The sequence below is a fragment of the Vipera ursinii genome (genome assembly GCF_947247035.1).
Source record: "Vipera ursinii genome assembly, chromosome: 1".
Classification (NCBI taxonomy): domain Eukaryota; kingdom Metazoa; phylum Chordata; class Lepidosauria; order Squamata; family Viperidae; genus Vipera; species Vipera ursinii.
The window spans coordinates 16,270,250-16,288,764 of NC_139512.1; the positions used below are offsets into that span (position 1 = coordinate 16,270,250).

The window sequence follows — 18,515 nt, forward strand, 5'->3', positions numbered from 1 at the left end:
GACCTCCTGACAAGCAAAGTCAATGGGGATTCGCTTAATGACCCTGTTACCAATTGAAGAACTGCAGCGATTCGCTTAACAACCATGGCAAGGAAGGTCGCAAGATCGGGGGGGCAAACCCGCTTAGCAAGTGTCTCGCTTAGCCACGGACATTTTTTTTGGCTCTGTTGTGATTTGTAATCTGAGGACTACCTGCGTGTTCTAACTTTCCTGATAGGACTCCTAATCCTACTAAATGTCAAATTACATAGATTGAAAGAACACGGGGATAGATCATTGGAGAATTGAATGCGAAATCCCCTTTATGGTTAAAGCAGTAGGAAGATTAGAATCGTTCAGTTGGAAGGGGGCCCTTGAGGTCATCTAGTCCAACCCCCCGCACAGGGCAGGAATCTATACTAAAAGTATCTCTGGCAACCAGTCATTCAGCTTCCATTTGGATACATCTAATGAAAGCTCTCCGCTAGAGGTTTTCCTTTAAATTGTGCTTACTAATAGAAGGTTTTTTTCTCACCCCCCTGTAATATTTCACCAGAATCTGCCTGAAAACCCATAATAAGTATTGAGAACTTGCCTCGTCCATCCGCTGTGATGCCTATCCCACTACTGCACAATGCTTGGAATTCAGCTGGAGGGGAGAGAGAAAAAAAAATCAAACATTTATCGTTTGGGAAAGCAACATCGAGAGGTGATCTGCACAACTGAACGTGTTAATATCACAGGTGAAATATCCTCATTGCTTGCAAACGTTAACGCACCACGTGTCCTCCACAGAAGCATTTTTTTAAAAAAATATGAGAAGCTTTCTCAAATATTTTCCTAAATAGTGAAAAATAATTAGGTACAAATTACAACGTGAGTGTTCATACAAGTTGATCCCGTACATTTTTCACAGTGGGGAAACTTATGTAGAGGCACTGCAGAAGATTATTGAATTTCGAGGACGTATTTTTACACTGAGACAATTCTAGATGTTTACAGTTCCAATAGAACCTTTGTGTCAGAATCCATTTATATCCTATTCATAAATGTATGTTTAAAACATTATTCCATGGATCCTGCCATCTCCGAGGAGGAGGGAACGAATGTGTATTGAGCTGGTATTAGGCATTTCAAAGGAAAAGAGAAGCCTTTTGAACTGGGGAAACAAAAGAGGGGGCTTAGGGTAGGATCATCTGGCTTGTGTCACGGAAGAGAGCAATAAACATAAAAGGTCCTAAGTTCCTTTTTCCCACGAGAGGGATGATACGAGGTAAATGATGGGGGACTGACCAAATGCGGTTAAGGGGGGGTTAAACCGGGAACTCTTTACAACGGTTTAGTTTGTGGAACAATATTAAGTCCTGTCTTGTATTCCTACAACCAAGCACGTCACAGTAAAGATTCTTTTTGGACTAAGATTTGGCTCCAAGACGTGGTTTGGGGTGGGTCCTGACATTTTGTAGTTCAGGGTGGAACTGTGGAGTCCCTGGTGCTCGCTGAAGGTGGATGTTTTCTTGCAGACTTTTTGTTACCCAACTATGTAACACCACCAGGACTAGAAGGGGGGGGGTTGTGGAGAGGAGGAGGAGGAGGAGGAGGAGGAGGAGGAGGAGGAGGAGGAGGAGGAGGAGGAGGAGACTGTAGGGTCCTTGGTACTCTCTGAGCTTGGTGGTTTTCTTGCAGACGTTTCATGACCCAACTTGGTAACGTTATCAGTGCCAGAAGTGTGTGGGATTTGCGTAGAAGAGGAGGAAGAGGAGAAAGAGGAGGAGGAAGGGTCTGTGGGATCCTCAGTCCTTTCTGAGTCTGGTGGTTTCCCCCCAGACCTTTTATTACCCAGCTAGATACATCATCAGTGCCAGAAGGGAGGGGGTGTTGTGCAGAGGAGGAGGAGGACTGTGGTGTCCTTGGTGCGCTCTGAGCTTGGCGGCTTTCTTGCAGACATTTCATTACCAAACTAGGGAACATCATCAGTGCTAGAACGGGGAGGTTTTGCTGTCTCTTTATGCTCCAGTCAAGGAACAACCAGCTCAGACAAACACGTAAACAGCAGCCTAATCAAGAAGGGTGACTGCACAAGGCAACTCACTGGTATATAAACAGAAAGCAAACCCCACCCTCCCTCACACTGAGGATGTTACTTAGTTGGGTCATGAAACGTCTGCAAGAAAACAAGCTCAGAAAGCACCAAGGACCCCACAGTCCTCCTCCTCCTCCTCCAACAACAACAATTCCACCGCATTCCCTTCTAGCATGAAAAATAGTTGGGTAATGAGTTGGGCAACGAAGCCTCTGCAAGAAAACTGCCAAGCTCAACATTTTAACCCTGAGCTACAGATATTCTCCTTTATCAGCTTTCTCTTTCTGTTTAACTGCCTGCTAAAATTACTAATGAAGCTGCAAATCTCCTGACTTACAGGTGTGCTCATTATCCCGAATCCTCAAAGAACCAATTCTTTGGCAAACGGCCACCGCCTGACTCCTGGCAAAGCAATTTAGAAACCAAAATATGCAGACTGACATTTGCCGGTCTGTTTCAGGTCAGCGGAGAGCCATCCAAGGTCACTTCTGCAGTTTCCAGATCTCTTTGATTTGTCCTCTCCCCCTCCCCCCCATGGGCTACAGATGACCTCTCCAGATGGACAAGCTGTCCCTAAGGCTTCTTCCCCCTATGCAGCTCCTCCTGGAAGAACTTCAGACTGCAAAAGGATTACTTGGTCATTCCAAGGAAAGCTTCAAAGTAAAAAAAAAAAACTTGGCCAGGCCATCTAAAGAAAGCTGTTTTAAAAAACCCCTGCAATCAGTCATTCTCTTTTCTCCCCCCAGCCAAACTTCTTATATTCAGGGAAAAAAAGGTTTTCTTGCACACTGCTCTCCCCAGATCCCAAATGGGACACTAGGAGAGCAGGACACATTTAGTGGTGAATGCTCCAACACTGGAAGTTTTTAAGAAGAGACTGGACAGCCATTTGTCTGAAATGGTATAGGGTTTCCTGCCTTAGCAGGGGGTTGGACTAGATGACCTCCAAGGTCCCTTCCAACGTCGTCGTCTTCTTCTTCTTCTTCTTCTTCTTCTTCTTCTTCTTCTTCTTCTTCTTCTTCTTCTTCTTCTTCTTCTTCTTCTTCTTATTATTATTATTATTATTATTATTATTATTATTATTATTATTACATGTAGGAATGGCCAGCCCGATCCATGGTGCTTGTGAGCAACACAGCAAGTGCCAGGTAATCAGTTCTTCCACCTAACATCTCTTCCTCTCTCCAAAGAATTAAGGAAATAAATATGTCCTGTTCTCCGCCTAGAGTTGGCTTCCACCACTTCGGATGTTAGCAGCTCAATCCCACAACCCAGGCCTGGAATATTCCCAGCAGCTCTGCCCCAAATATGGTCCAAACAATGTCAAGAAGATCGCTGCCAGGATGCAATGAAAGACCCACCTCTTTCTTATATACACCTCAACTGCACGTTAAAGACATTTTCACCAAAAATGTCAACGCTGCAAAACATTGACATATTTTTGCACTGACAATATAAGAGACAGCCTGTTACTTTAATTGCTTCGCTTTGGGGGAGGGGGGAAAGGTCAGAGGGATGTTTTGAGAAGATGAGAAAAGCCCCCGTGCAGAATGGGAAGTGAAACTTCATATGTAAAACTAATTGGATAATCTGATTTATGACGTGTAGATAAGGGCGGGGATTACTGTGTGTTACCATGGGTTTGGGGGGGGAGGAGATTTCAGATTCTGGCATCCCTCCTTGAGTGGCGATGTTTCGCTTCATTCTTTTTAGATAAACAATGCCTGCATTTTGTTTGAACTGTCTCATTTATCGGAAGCATGACAAAAATATTTAGCATATTCTGCGGGCTCCTCAGAGCTCCTTTACTTTTCTGGGCACAGAGAAAGTTTGACTGCTTGAAAATCCGGAGGAGGCAGAAGCCTTTAGCTCGGACGTCTTCTGGGGGAACAAAACCTGGTGCCCCCAATGATCCCTTCTCTGAAGTGGACTCACCGGAGTTTTTGGCAGGGCAAGGCTGGCACGGCTCTCCGAATCCGTGGTCTGGATTGGCACAGCAACACTCAGATTTGGTGACGGCTCCCGGGAAGGGACGGGCACAAGTGCCCTTCTTGATGCCACCGTAGCAGGTGCTGCGGACATGGGTATCCACGCAGACCCGCCCGTCCACGCCGATGGCCAGCCCTCCCAGGCACTCGCACCGAAACGAGCCCTCGGTGTTGATACACCAGCCGTTCATACAAATTCCCGGAGTCTCACACTCGTCAATGTCTGCAATAGGAAAGACAGGGGCAGTTAGACAGTGTTGTTCCCTTCTTTAGTTGGAGGGCAAAGGAAGTCACAGCGTGGAGCTGACCCCCCAAGCCTGCTGAAATACAGGTTTTAGAATGCTGTTTCGGAAGTCACATAGCAACAGTATGATTCCTTTGTGGCCAGTGCAGATCGTCCTAGACTTACAGCAGTTCGTTTAACGACTGTTCGAATGAAACAAGTGACTTATGATCATTTTTCACACGTACAGCCATTGCAGCATCTCCCTGATCATGTGATCAGAATCCGAACCCTTGGCAACAGGCTCATATTTATGACGGTCGCAGCGTCCCGGGGGTGTGTGTGTGTCACATGATCCCTCTTTTGTGACTTTCTGGCAAGCAAAGTCCACGGGGAAGCCAGATTCACTGAACAACCACGTTACTAATTTAACAACTTCAGGGATTCACTGAACGACTATGGCAAAGCTCACTTAACAACTGTCTCACTTAGCAACAGAAATTTTGGGCTCAATGGCCATACGTTGAGGACCGCCTATAAATCATTCAGATAGTCACAGCAAATTTGCCCGATATAATTAACTGCTTTTTTTTTACCACCAAGACGAGGATTTTTGGTCCACTGTCACAAATTAAATGGTATAAATATAAATAAATAAATGTTCCCTCCACCTTGGAATATTGGAGTGAGTGGGAAAGAGGGATCGTGACTCTAGTTGCTCCAAAATAGGAGTTCGACAGAGACCCGAATTTTCTCCTCCACACTATGAAGTGGCTGCTGGAGATAATCCATCTGCTTGGAGTGAGGTATCATCAGAACATTGATGACACTGGTTGTAGATAGCTACTCTAAACCAGACTGAGAAACCTGTTGAAGACCTGACTTGGAACCTGGAGGCTAATACAGTCTAGATGGGTCAAAAGAAGTTAAATCACTTTTAAGGTGGAAGTATCATTTCTGGTGATCAAATTGATTGATTCATTCTGCTTGTCCCTTTGATTCTGGATGGGAGCACAATGCCCTTAGAGCAGGGGTAGGCAACCTCGGCTCTTTTATGACTCATGGACTTCAACTCCAGCTGACTCAGGAATTCTGGGAGTTGAAGTCCATGAGTCATAAAAGAGCCGAGGTTGCCTACCCCTGCCCTAGAGCAACAGACCCACAGTTAGTGGATTTTTTTTGGACGGGGGTCTCCAAGAAATGGAAGCTGTAGCCAGAGGGGCTATCACCCACTTTGACTGGTAGGTCTGACCTCAATGGCTCATGCCCTATCACCTCCTGCTAAGACCCCAGAGATACACTCTAGGAGACAACCAGGTCGTGGTTGTCCCAAAGGCACTTTTTCAAAAAAGCAAGGTGGACTTTGTTTTTCCTTGAAGACATTTTGCTGAACAGAAGAAGCCTCTCGGATGAGAAGCGAAACGCCTTCCAGAACAAACAAAGCCCAGCTGCTTTTTGAAAAAGCACCTTTTGAGGCGCTCTGCGTGAGGTCCCTTGGAAGATGAGCTTCCACAGGTACACAGTGCTTCAACCCATTCACCAACTGTGGGGAGCAAGTTTAGCCCTAGTGACCCATGTGGTAATGAGACAACCATTCAGCCCAACTCAAGCAACCTCCAAGAGGAGGCTCTGCTGAGGGTTTCCATCTCATCTTAAGCAAGGCCCAGTCCTTTGTCCCCTAGGACAGGGGTCCCCAACCCCCCGTCCGTGGCATGCCACCAACCGGTCCGCAGAAACAAGCAAAGCCCCATCCGTGGGATGCAGGCAGCGCACAAAACCACGTGCCCCCCCCTCCAGCCCATAGAAAAACCTTTCTCCACAGAACCGGTCTCTGGTGCCCAAAAGTTTGGGGACCTCTGGACCGGGATACAGGATGTCCTCAATGCTTGGCCTTCAAGAGGTGGTTGAAGAACTTACTTTTCTGCTGAGTATTGAGGGGCTAGTGGTAGATGGACTTCCTTTTGCTAATTAGTTTTTGGCAATCGTTGCACTTTGATTTTTTTTCTCTTATCAATAACCAGGATTCTTTGAAGTGTATGCCAGCGCTTCCCAACGTGTACGGGGGCAGTGAGGCTCCACCTTGGCCACGTCAAGACATGAGCAACAAATCCCAGGATTACCCAGCCAGCAGTGCTTAAAAGTTGCCAAGGTTGGGAAACCAGGGCGTATGCAAATCTCTACAAATAACGTAAAATAATAAAGATTGGCAAAGATCCGCTTCCCTGTCCCTTCCACCCCATTTCTGCTCCTGTGTTCTGCAGCAGCGCATTTGCCTCCCCTCAGGCAAGGCACGTTCGTTTGCCAAAATTCCAGGGGTGGCTTATTTCCCCGCTATCGTGACCTCTGTAAGTTAAAGCCCATTGGTGAAAAGAAAGAAAAAGAAAGAGAGAGAGAGGGAGGGAGGGAAGGAAGGAAAGAGAAGGGAAAGAAGAGAAAGAGAGAGAAGAAAGAAAGAAAGAAAGAAAGAAAGAAAGAAAGAAAGAAAGAAAGAAAGAAAGAAAGAAAGAAAGAGAGAGAGAGTCTGAGGATTTTACGTGTCCAACCGAATGGGCCAGAATCCGGCCATTTCCCCCTTGCCCGGCTCCCTTCGCGCCCCCCGGCACCCACCCACGCAGTAGCGCCCGTTGGGGGCCAGCACAAAGCCCAGCTTGCAGATGCACTTGAAGCTGCCGTCTTCGTTCAGGCACATTCCGTTCAGGCACATGTTGGTCGTGGCACATTCGTCGTGATCTGTGGGGCAGAGAGAGGGGGAGAAGAATCCGTCAGGGGGGGGCGCTGCCCTTACGGACACCCCCCACCCCGCAGCACGAGAGCCGGGGAAGTCGGAGATCCGCGGGGCTCGGGAACCCGCTTCCCGCTCTGGCTGTGTCCTTCTTTGCCCCCCCCCGAGCAGAGGGCACCAGGCTGCCCGCTTTGCTCCTGGCCGCATCTGAGCACGGCGGATTCCCTGCCGACTTAAACACAGGGATTCTGTTTCTCTCGCTTTCCGTTCCTGCTGCCTTGTAAAGAACAGGTGCGCCCCAAAGGATGACGTCGAATAATTCCAAATCAATAAATTAAACAGGGATAATTCCTTCCTTCCTCCCTTCCTTCCTTCCTTCCTTCCTTCCTTCCTTCCTTCCTTCCTCTCTTTCTCCTTTCTCTCCCTCTCTTCACTTCCTTCCTTTTCCCATCTCCTTCCTTCCTCTTTCCTTTCCCTCCCTCCCTCCATTTCCTTTCTTCCTCCCTTCCTCCTTCGCTTCCTTTTTCTTTCTCCTTTCCCTCCCTCTTTCCTTCCTTCCTCTCCTTTTCCTTCCTTCCCCTTTCCTTTTTCCATTTCCCCCTTCTCTCCCTCTCTTCCTTCTTCTCCAGTCCCTTCCTTACGTCTCTGATTTTTTTCTCTTTCTCCTTTCTCTCCCTCTCTCCCTTCCTCTTCCTCCATTCCCTCCCTCCCTCTCTCCACTTCCTCCCTCCCTCCTTCCCTCTCTCCATTTCATTCCCCCTTTCTCTCCCTCTCTTCCTCCTTCTCCATTTCCCCCCTCCTTCCCTCCCTGCCCGGTTGCATCCCTGCAGAGCCAGGCAAGCAGCAGCAGCTCAGGACGGGCCTAGGAAAAGACTCCTCCTGTCAGAATCCATTTATATCACATTCATAAATGTATGTTTAAAACATTATTCCCCCCCCCCTGGATTCTGCCATCTCCCGAGGAAGGAGGAGCGGATGTGGATTCAGCCTGCCTTCGGTTATTTCAAAGACCAAGGGAAACCTTTTGAACTGGGGGGAACAAAGGGGAGGGTTAGGGAAGGAGGCGTCTGGCCTGTGTCTCCATTTGAATCTGTAAAGGAAGAAGGCAATAACCGTAAAGATTCGAAGTTCCCTTTTTCCCAGGAAAGGGATGACATGAAGTAAAATGATGGGGGGCTGACCAAATGGGGTTGAGGGAAGGGGGGTTTAACTGGGAACTCTTTATAAAGTTTCATTCTGTAAAACAATACCAGGTCCTGTCTTTTTATTTCCACAACCAAACATGTCCTAGTAAAAATTAATATGCAAACGAGCCCTTGGTGGGGGGGGGAGGCTCTGATCAGCGACGGCCGTCCTCGTCGTTATGTGGACTATATGTCAGAGAGTGATGTGCCATCTTTTCAGGTTTGCAGGATGCTTTTCAGCTGGTGCTGAAAGTTGTGCATGGGGGAAATCTGCACAAAGAGGTCAAAACAACACGCATGGCTATTTTTTTCACGTGCAATGCATGGTGGGGACCGCCATCTTGACTGTTTTGACCACACCCTGCACCTTAATACAGCTTATGGCCAATTAGAGCAGTGCTTCTCAACCTCGGCCGCTTTAAGACGTCTGGACTTCAACTCCCAGAATTCTCCAGCCAGCAAGACTGGCTGGGGAATTCTGGGAGTTGAAGTTCAAACATTTTTTAAATAGACCAAAGTTCGGAAACTCTGAATTAGAGAATCCACTGGTCAGTTACCCTGGACAGGATCAAAATCAGTTTAGCAGCTGGGGGAGCAGCCCAAAGTCACGACGGGTGTGGCCATGACACAGAATTGGGCGTGGCCATGACATGATGATGTCAGTCACGTATAGGAAAGAGCCGGGACTTTATTTGGGGTGGGGGTGGGGCGGCTTGCTATGTAAAGACGAAATAAATGTGATGCTTCTTTTCTGGGGTGTCTTGCACATGCGGGGGGAATTCAACTCACAAGACTCGTTTTTCTCACCACGTACATGTATACATCCGAACTAGGCTGCGTTGTTTCCCTGTGTCATAGAATATATGTGGGTACGTGGGTATACGCAAAAACATTTTGGTCATATTTATGCGGTGTATACTGGAAGTGGTGACCCTTAATGCATACCGATTAGTGTACATTAGTGTACATTTAAAATGACAATAAAGTTATTCTATTCTACTCTACTCCATTCTGCATTCTGTTCTGTTCTATTCTATTCTATTCTATTCTATTCCATATTTTCTATTCTATTCTATTCTATTCTATTCTATTCTATTCTATTCTATTCTATTCTATTCTATTCTATTCTATTCTATTCTATTCCATTCCATTCCATTCCATTCCATTCCATTCCATTCCATTCCATTCTATTCTATTCCATTCCATCCCATCCCATCCCATCCCATCCCATCCCATCCCATCCCATCCCATCCCATCCCATCCCATATTTTCTATTCCATTCCACTCCACTCCATTCCATTCCTATTCTGCATTCTGTTCTGCATTCTACTCTATTCTTCCAGCCCTTCCTTACCTGCGCAGTTTTTGCCGTCCGGTGTGATTTCAAAACCGGCGTTGCAGATGCACTGGAAGCTGCCATCGGTGTTCACACAGCGCCCGTTCCGACACATCACACCGTTCATGATGCATTCATCGATATCTAGAAGAGGGTCCACAGGGTGAATCCGCTGCCCGGAACAGTGTGTCTCAACCTTGGCTGCTTGAAGTGGTTGTGGATATCCAGACATCTTAAAGTAGCCAAGGTTGCAAAAACATGGCCTAGAACTGCAGGCAACCTCAGGGCGACCCGTGGACAGGAAAGCTTATCCTGCCACTCAGAATCCTCGAATGGGGGTGGGGGGGAGGTGGAGTCCTGCACCGCCCAGCTCAATCCGAGAAACCATCCCTGGAACATTCCCAGCAGCTCCTATCTCTGTTCCAGATGTGGAGGAGAGGGTCCAAACGACGCTAAGAAGATGGTTACCACGATGCAATGAAAGACTCGCCTCAACCGCTATCTTGACTCTGTGTCTGTCACCCCACTGTGACTTACCGATGCAGGCTTGTTTGGTGGGCGTGCTCTGGAAGCCTTCGTGGCACTTGCAGTGATAGGAGCCAGGGGTGTTCACACAATCACCGTGGAGACAGGGGCTGCTCGAACACTCGTCCATGTCTTGAGAGAGAGAGAGAGAGAGAGAGAGAGAGAGAGAGAGAGAGAGAGAGAGAGAGAGAGAGAAGAGGGGGAGTGTTAGAGAGGAGGAGAGAGGAGGGAGGGAGGGAGGGAGAGGGAGAGAGGAGTAGGGAGGAGAAAGAGGGAGGGAGAAAGAGAGAGAGAGAGAAAGAGGGAGAGAATGACCAGCTCTCTGCGAGGAGTATAAATCCTTCCCTTCCCCCACCACCCAGTCAGAGCCGAAGAAGCTTCTTGGATGAGAAGCGAAACGTCTTCAAGGAAAAACAAAAGAAGTCCAGTTGCCTCTTGAAGAAAAGAACCTTTGGGACAAATGGGTGATGGAGGATCTCCATGGACAATCCCTGTTAAAACTGAAGGAAGATGCCATTTTGGGAAGGACCGCAAATCCATTTTCCCCCCAGCATCAGATGTCATAGTCTCCTGGCCTCTCTGATACCACCTTTCCCAGAAAACTGAAATAATTATTGTCCCAAACATTTATCTTCATCCAAATTGGCCACTATTATAATTAATGGCCCAAACCTTATTCCCATGCCTGTCATTGGATAAATAGATTCAGGGAGATTTGGAGAAGCATTAATTGTTGACTGGAGACATCTGGTCCCTAATTTAAAAGCACCATTTTGCCAGACAGGCCCTCCCCAATGTTTTTGAATCAGCAGACCTGAAAGAGTTTATTTTAATTTGGGCTGAGTCATATCCCAGCCAGGAGCCCTACGGTTGCTATGACAGCAACGATCATAAAGACAAATAACAGGACAAATGATATTGCTCCCCCAATTTTCTCGGACCATTTATACATTTGGGGCACAGGAAATTAATTGGGTGGCTAAATCTGCAATTCTCATTTCTTTGCAAATCCCATTGTTTGCCCGCAGAGCGGCAATTTTTCTATTCTCCTACAAGCTTCTTCTCCAGCGTAGAACCTTCATCTTTTAATTATAAGTGTCAAGCTTGAAGCTCGCTTTGCTGGTGCAACAGTTATTGCTTCTCAGCTTGCCAACAAACTTGGGGGGAGGATGGAGAAATGGAATGCAGGCTCAAAGATAAAAGAAAGCAGACCATGAGAATCAAGGACGATTCACCAGGTGTCTGACCAGACTCAGACCTTTTCTCATAACAATATATTTACATCTAATTGGGCAACGTCATCTATACTTTTACTATAGGGGTTTGTCAGAGCTGGTTTTCCTTTCATACGTGCCGAAATGATGCACTCAATAAAGTTTTTACATTAAGATATCGGAATGTCTCAAAAGTGTTTGCTTGGCTGGGTTCATCAGTCAGAACCTTGACAATAATTTTACCTGGATCGGGACTTCTAATTTTATTGTTTTAGATACACAGACAGTCCTCGACTTACAACAGTTCATTCAGTGAGTGTTCGAAGTTACAACAGTCCTGAAAAAAAGTGACTTAAGGCAATTTTTCACACTGACAACCATTGCAGCATCTTTGTGGTCACGTGATCGAAATTCAGACTCTTGGCAACTGACTCATATTTATGACGGCTGCAGTGTCTCCCCAGGGTTCATGTGATCCCCTTTTGCGACCTTCTGACAAGTAAAGTCCAAGGGGGAGCCAGATTCACTTAGCAACCGTGTGACTCACTTAACAACTGCAGGGATTCTCTTCACAGCTGTGGCCAGAAAGGTCGTAAAATGGGACAAAATTCCCTTGGCAAATGCTTTGCTTAGCAACAGAAACAGTCAAGGATTCCCTGTATTTACATGTTACGATTTTAATGTTTTATGCTGTGAAACTACCCAGAGTTGCTTCCTTACGAGATGGGCGGTAAATAAATGTCATCAATAAATCAAGTCTCTTTTTTTTCCTAACGATGCTTTCAGTTTATGAAGGGAAATAAAGCGTTGATCTCTGCTGCAAATGGCCTTTCAATTTACCCCTAGATTTAGGGAAACAACTTAAGGGCTATATCAGAGTTTTTTTCTCCGAGAAATGATGCTCGGGGATGTTTCGAAAAGGGGGAACCCCTGAAACGGTTCGATGGAGGCCTCCAGGTGTGTCTCTTAAATAAAAAATGCTCCCCGCAACCTCCATTTTTACCTTGAGAATTGGTGTTATTTTATTAAATTCTCTCGTACATTTTTGTGACAAGTGACCTCAGGATCATACACTCATGTCCCTTGTTAGGCATATGGTGTTAGCCTACAATGTTGGGTTGAAAATATATTAACCATAATGCTATGTCTTTAAGAAGTTAATTGGTCAATGGGTGTGTAAGTGTTCTCATGGCCATAAGAGGAAGCTAGGAACGTAGCTTCTCTCTCTCTCTGAATTCACTGCTCTCTACTGTTACTGTTTTGCTCTGCTGTTGGTTTACTACTGTTGTAACCTGAACTGTGTATTGACCTCTGGACCGGTAAAAAGACTTTGTAGCTTGGACTGTTGCTATTGTTTATGACCTGGACTGTTTATTTTTTGACTGTGCATTTTTGTTCTTACACCACCTCAAAAGTAAACTACTTTTTGTTTTTATAACTCAGTGTATTCCTGTGTGTGATTTTTACTACTCTCAGTACCCTTCCTTGTCTGTGCAACTCTTTGGTAGCACAAGGAGACCCTGCACAACAAATTCCTTAACACTGGTTATGGGCCCAGGCCTGTACTGAGAGTAAGTACACACAGTATTCCTAGCTGAGTTTGTGTTAGCTATTTTGGTGTAAAATGGCACAAGACCTGTTGTCAGGCATCTCCTGGATAACCCGGTTGGATGGGACAAACTATGTTTCCTGGTCCACGAAATGCTGCTTGCCTTTGCGCAAGGAAGGACTATGGACTGTTGTAAATAACCCACCAGATACTACTGCTTGGGATCCAGATGACGAAGAGGATGCAAAGAAGTTAGACGACTTTAAACGTAGCAATGAGAAAGCTCTTTGCATTATTGGACTAACACTGAATGACCAGCAGCTTGTCCATATTCGTGGTGAGGAGTCTGCTGCTAGGTGTTGGGGCGTTTTGCGAAGGCTTTATGTTCGAGACAGTGTGGGTGCACATATACACCTTACACGTAAGCTGTTTAGGGCTCGTCTGCAGAAGAAAGGAAATATGCTGACGCATTTAAATTACATGAAGGCAACTTTTCAAGAGCTTCATGAAAAGGAGCTGATTTTTTCAGAGTTGCATCAGGTCTACATTATTCTGTCATCTTTGGATGAGAGTTATGATGGGTATGTTTCTTCTTTGGAAGTCCTGACCAGAGAGGAACTGACATTGACTAACATTACTGGGAGACTGCTGGAAGAGTCCAGAAGAAGGCGTGACAGAGACCAGCTGAGAGAGACACAGCCACAAGAGGAGCAGCAATTTACCACTGCTTACAACGTCAAGAAATGTTATTCTTGTGGGGCTAAAGGGCATATAGCCAAATTCTGTAGGAAGGGTAGAAAACAGAATGTAAATAGCAGTGGAAAGGCTAAGAAGGGCATTGGTTTGGCTGTTTCTGGTGAACCAACATCCAGAAATAATGAATTGTGGGTTGTTGATAGTGGGGCTTCACAATGCATTACTAAAGAGAAAAAGAGGTTTATTAATATGAAAAACAGCAACCAATATGTTTCACTGGCAAACGGTTGGAAGATGAAAGCCTCTGGTGAAGGTAATTCCTATTGTCCATGCATTGATGAACAGTTACCTATGTTATATATACCTAAACTAAGATTCAACCTGTTATCTGTAAGGGAATTGGTTAAAGTTGGGTTTGTGGTAACATTCAGAGGGGAGCAATGCACTATTGAGAGGAATGGAACCTGTGTAACTGCTAATTTGAAAAATGGTTTATTCGTTCTCACAAGTAACCAGGTTAGTACAGTTAAAGCTAACTCAATATGTGAGAACAAGAAGCCACATGATGAGTGTATACATTTATTGCATAGGCGGTTAGGGCATGTGAACTTTAACTCACTACGTAAAACAGTTGAGTTAGTAGACGGAATTAAACTGAAACCATGTAGTAAGTATTTGAATTGCAATGCCTGTAATCAGGAAAAGAGTAAGGCAACTCCTGCAAACAGGATAAACAGCTTCAAAACAACTGTTCCTTTGGAAGTTGTGTTTGCTGATTTAATTGGACCCATGAAACCAAGTTTAGGAGGATCTTGTTATATTTTAAGTATCCTTGACCACTACTCTCGTTATGGTTCTTGTTATCTGCTTAAGTCAAAGGCAGACACTTTCCAACAATTTGCAAACTGGCTGAAGTTTGTCAAGAGAAAAACAAAGAGAAAGGTTCAGTGCATAATTACTGATAATGGTACTGAATTTACAAATAAGCGCTTTGTTGATATGCTAGAATCTGCTGGCATTGAGCATAAACGTTCAGCCCCTTATAGGCCTCAACATAATGCATTTGTTGAGAGACGTGGGCAAACGTTACAAGCCATGATTAGAACCATGTTACAAGATTCTGGCTTAACAGATAGACTGTGGGGGGAGGCAGCAAAATGTGCAAACCATGTTCTGAATATAGTTGTTAATACTTCTACTGGTAAAATACCATATACAATATGGCATGGTAGAAGACCAAACCTTGATTACCTGCACACGTTTGGCACCCCAGCTTGGGTCCACATTCCTGCACAACTCAGGAGTAAAGGACAACATAGGGCTAGGCAATTATACTTCGTAGGTTACGAAGCTAACCACAGATCCTATCGTTTCTGGGAACGAGGCACAACTAATGTATATAACAGTGCAAATGCAAAATTCCTTGAGCATGTTGGTTGGGATAGGTTAGAGCAAGAAACTGTTAATACTGATCCTCTAGTGTTTGAGGACTCTTCTGATAACGTAACTAGTAATGATAATACATCTCCTGTAAATATAAAAGATGAAAAGGAGATAGGGGAGATAGAAGAGGAATCAGAGGAAGGAAAGGAGTCAGAAATTCAAAGCCCTGTAATTCCTTGGCGTTCAATGCGCATCAGACGTCCACCTGATCACTATGAAGCTAGTATATGTCAAGTTAGTGTAGAGCCATCTAACTATGATGAGATCAGGATGTATCCTGAAAAGGAACAGGCATCATGGAAAGCTGCAATGAACAGGGAGTTGAAGTCTTTGCAGGATCTTAAGGTCTATGAGAAAGCTAAACTGCCACCTGGTGAGCAAGCTATAGGTTGCAAATGGATATATAAGATAAAGAAAGGAGTAGACGGGACTATAACCCATAAGGCACATTTGGTTGCACAAGGTTTTGCCCAAACTACTGAGGATTATGACGAGGTGTTTGCACCCAGTCTGAGGGCAACTACTTTAAGAGCAGCTTTAGTATGGGCAGCTAAAAACCAATATATGGTTAACCATGTAGATGTTGAAACTGCATATTTACATGCTCCATTGCAACATACTATTTATTTAAGAATACCACCAGGATTGACCAGTGATAGAGACCATGATTGTTGGGAATTAAAGAAAAGCCTCTATGGATTGAAACAATCAGGCTATGAGTGGAACAAATGTATAGTTAATGAGTTAAGTGCATTAGGTTTTGTAGCTAGTAATGCTGATCCTTGTTTGTTTAGAAGAGATCACAACGGAGCATTATCTTTTCTCTTATTATTCACAGATGATATTGCAATAATAAGAAAAACTGAGTTAGAAGCACAAACTATCATTTCAAGATTGCAAAATAAATTCACAATTAGAAATCTTGGGGAAATAAGCCACTATTTGGGATTAGATATTGTGAAAACAAATAGGGGTTTTAAGGTGTCGCAAGCCAGTAAAATATCTCAATTATTAAAGAGATACAATATGGAAATGTGTAAACCAGCAAAAACTCCGATGGCTATGGATTTTAAGGATACTAATGTTGAGAGTCCTGTATTTGATAAGACTATGTACCAATCTTTGATAGGAAGTCTTATGTATCTGAGTAATTGGACTAGACCTGATATTTCTTACTGTGTAAACCAATTGGCTAGGTACAACAATGAACCAACTGTTAGACACTGGCAATCAGCTAAACGAGTATTAAGGTATTTGAAGCAAACTATCCACTACTCGTTATATCTAGAGCCAAATCATGAGTTAATCCTCACAGCATATGCAGATGCGAGTTTTGCCTCTGATACAAACACTCGTAAATCTACCTCAGGGTTGGCTATAATGTTGGGTGATTCTTTAATTGGATGGAAGTCTATTAGACAAAAACACATAAGCCTATCTACAATGGAGGCTGAATTTTCATGTCTATCAGTGTTATGTACAGAACTGCTAGTGTACAAACAATTATTGTTAGATATGGGTTTAAATGTAAATGATCCATTCATTGTGTATGAGGACAATCAAGCTGCGATAAAGATGGCTAATAATGCTGCAGTAAGAACAAGATCTAAATATACTGATCTTCGTTATTTAAATGTCAGACAATGTATCAAAGATAAATTAATACAGCTAGAGTATTGTTCATCTGATGTAAATATTGCAGACCATTTTACGAAGGTACAAAGTGCTGTGAAACACAATGCTAATTGTGAAAGAATGTGCATAAGATTGTAAGAGTTATATATTATTCTACCCAAAGGGGAGAATGTTAGGCATATGGTGTTAGCCTACAATGTTGGGTTGAAAATATATTAACCATAATGCTATGTCTTTAAGAAGTTAATTGGCCAATGGGTGTGTAAGTGTTCTCATGGCCATAAGAGGAAGCTAGGAACGTAGCTTCTCTCTCTCTCTGAATTCACTGCTCTCTACTGTTACTGTTTTGCTCTGCTGTTGGTTTACTACTGTTGTAACCTGAACTGTGTATTGACCTCTGGACCGGTAAAAAGACTTTGTAGCTTGGACTGTTGCTATTGTTTATGACCTGGACGGTTTATTTTTTGACTGTGCATTTTTGTTCTTACACCACCTCAAAAGTAAACTACTTTTTTGTTTTTATAACTCAGTGTATTCCTGTGTGTGATTTTTACTACTCTCAGTACCCTTCCTTGTCTGTGCAACTCTTTGGTAGCACAAGGAGACCCTGCACAACAAATTCCTTAACACTGACTTTGCACAGGCTAACCGTAAATCAAAGAGAAGAGCAGGCAACAGTTGGGTTCATCTAACCCAGGGGTGGGAAACTATGGCCCTTTTATGGCTGGTGGACTTCAACTCCCAGAATTCCTCAGCCAGCATAGGGGAGCTATGGCAGTTCTATGACCTGTGGACTTCAACTCCCAGAATTCCTCAGCCAGCATGGGGGAACTATAGTCCTTTTATGACTTGTGGACTTCAACTCCCAGAATTCCTTACCTAGCATGGCTGGCTCAGGAATTCTGGGAGTTGAAGTCCACAAGTCATAAAGGGGCTGTAATTCCCCACCTCTGATCTAACCCAAGGTTTCCCAACCTTGACAACTTTAAGTTGCGTGGACTTCCATCTCCCAGAATTCCCTAGCCAACTGCACTGGCTGGGGAATTCTGGGAGTTGAAGTCCACACATCAGCAACGGCTTCAATCTTCTCAACAGATAATTTTTTCTGAGCAAATCCCGTCCCTGACTTAGTTTCTGCATGCATGTCTGAATGGCAGGCAGCAGGAAAGACTGTCCAGAAAAGTCAAAATGGTGGCCTTGTCCGCAACAAGGAAGCTCTGCTGCTTTTTTTGCACATCACAGGGCGGGAGTTTGATATGGCGGTCAAAGCCACCGTCTTCACTTTTTTTGGATCTGCAGCACCCACCTTGGCTGTGAACCAAACCTCAACCCGAGGAACCAGCATCGGCCTGGCTTGGCACAGACTGTGGTTTGCTCACCGATACACTCGCCCCGCACGTCTTGCTTGTAGCCCATGTTGCACTCGCAGCGGTAGCTGGACGGGGTTGGGATGCAGCGCCCGTTCAAGCACAGGTTGGTGAAATGCTTGCAAATGTCGATCGTCTGGTTCAGTGTCGCGGTGCCTAGAAGAGACATGGCAGCGGGGGGGGGGGGGTCACGTGGAGGGGAAGCCCCGCCCAGCTCTTGGCGGGGGGGGGGGTCTTGGCAGGGCCAGAAATGCCCTTGTTGGCACACTGAGCCCACTGACCAAAATTTGAGATCTTCTTGGGTACAATGCAGCCACTTCTGTGGTGGCTAAACTATGAGGACTAGAACCCTAGTTTTACAGAAAGGACTTCTAGAGCAAGATCCAGCTTCCTCTGGGAAATGCCCCTGCCCCAAATTCTCCTGATGGGCCTCAGATGCTTTGTGGATTTGCTTCCAAGATGCTTTTTCACATGGCAACTGGACTTTGTTTTTCTTTGAAGACATTTCGCTTCTCATCCAAGAAGTCTCTTCAGCTCTGACTGCATGGTGGGGAAAAGGAGGATTTATACT

At 44.9% G+C, this 18,515-nt stretch overlaps 1 protein-coding gene across 1 annotated transcript in view; it reads right to left on the reverse strand.

The window, feature by feature from the left end:
* Positions 1–18,515, reverse strand: part of FBN3 (fibrillin 3) — a gene marked incomplete at both ends in the record, with an annotated part of 163,194 nt that overhangs the window by 85,414 nt on the left and 59,265 nt on the right. Inside the window, 6 exons of the mRNA XM_083350353.1 lie at positions 575–628; positions 3,998–4,273; positions 6,881–7,003; positions 9,534–9,659; positions 10,053–10,172; positions 17,957–18,100. Of these exons, the coding sequence (XP_083206479.1) occupies positions 575–628; positions 3,998–4,273; positions 6,881–7,003; positions 9,534–9,659; positions 10,053–10,172; positions 17,957–18,100 (843 nt within the window). The remainder of the gene's footprint in view (positions 1–574; positions 629–3,997; positions 4,274–6,880; positions 7,004–9,533; positions 9,660–10,052; positions 10,173–17,956; positions 18,101–18,515) is intronic.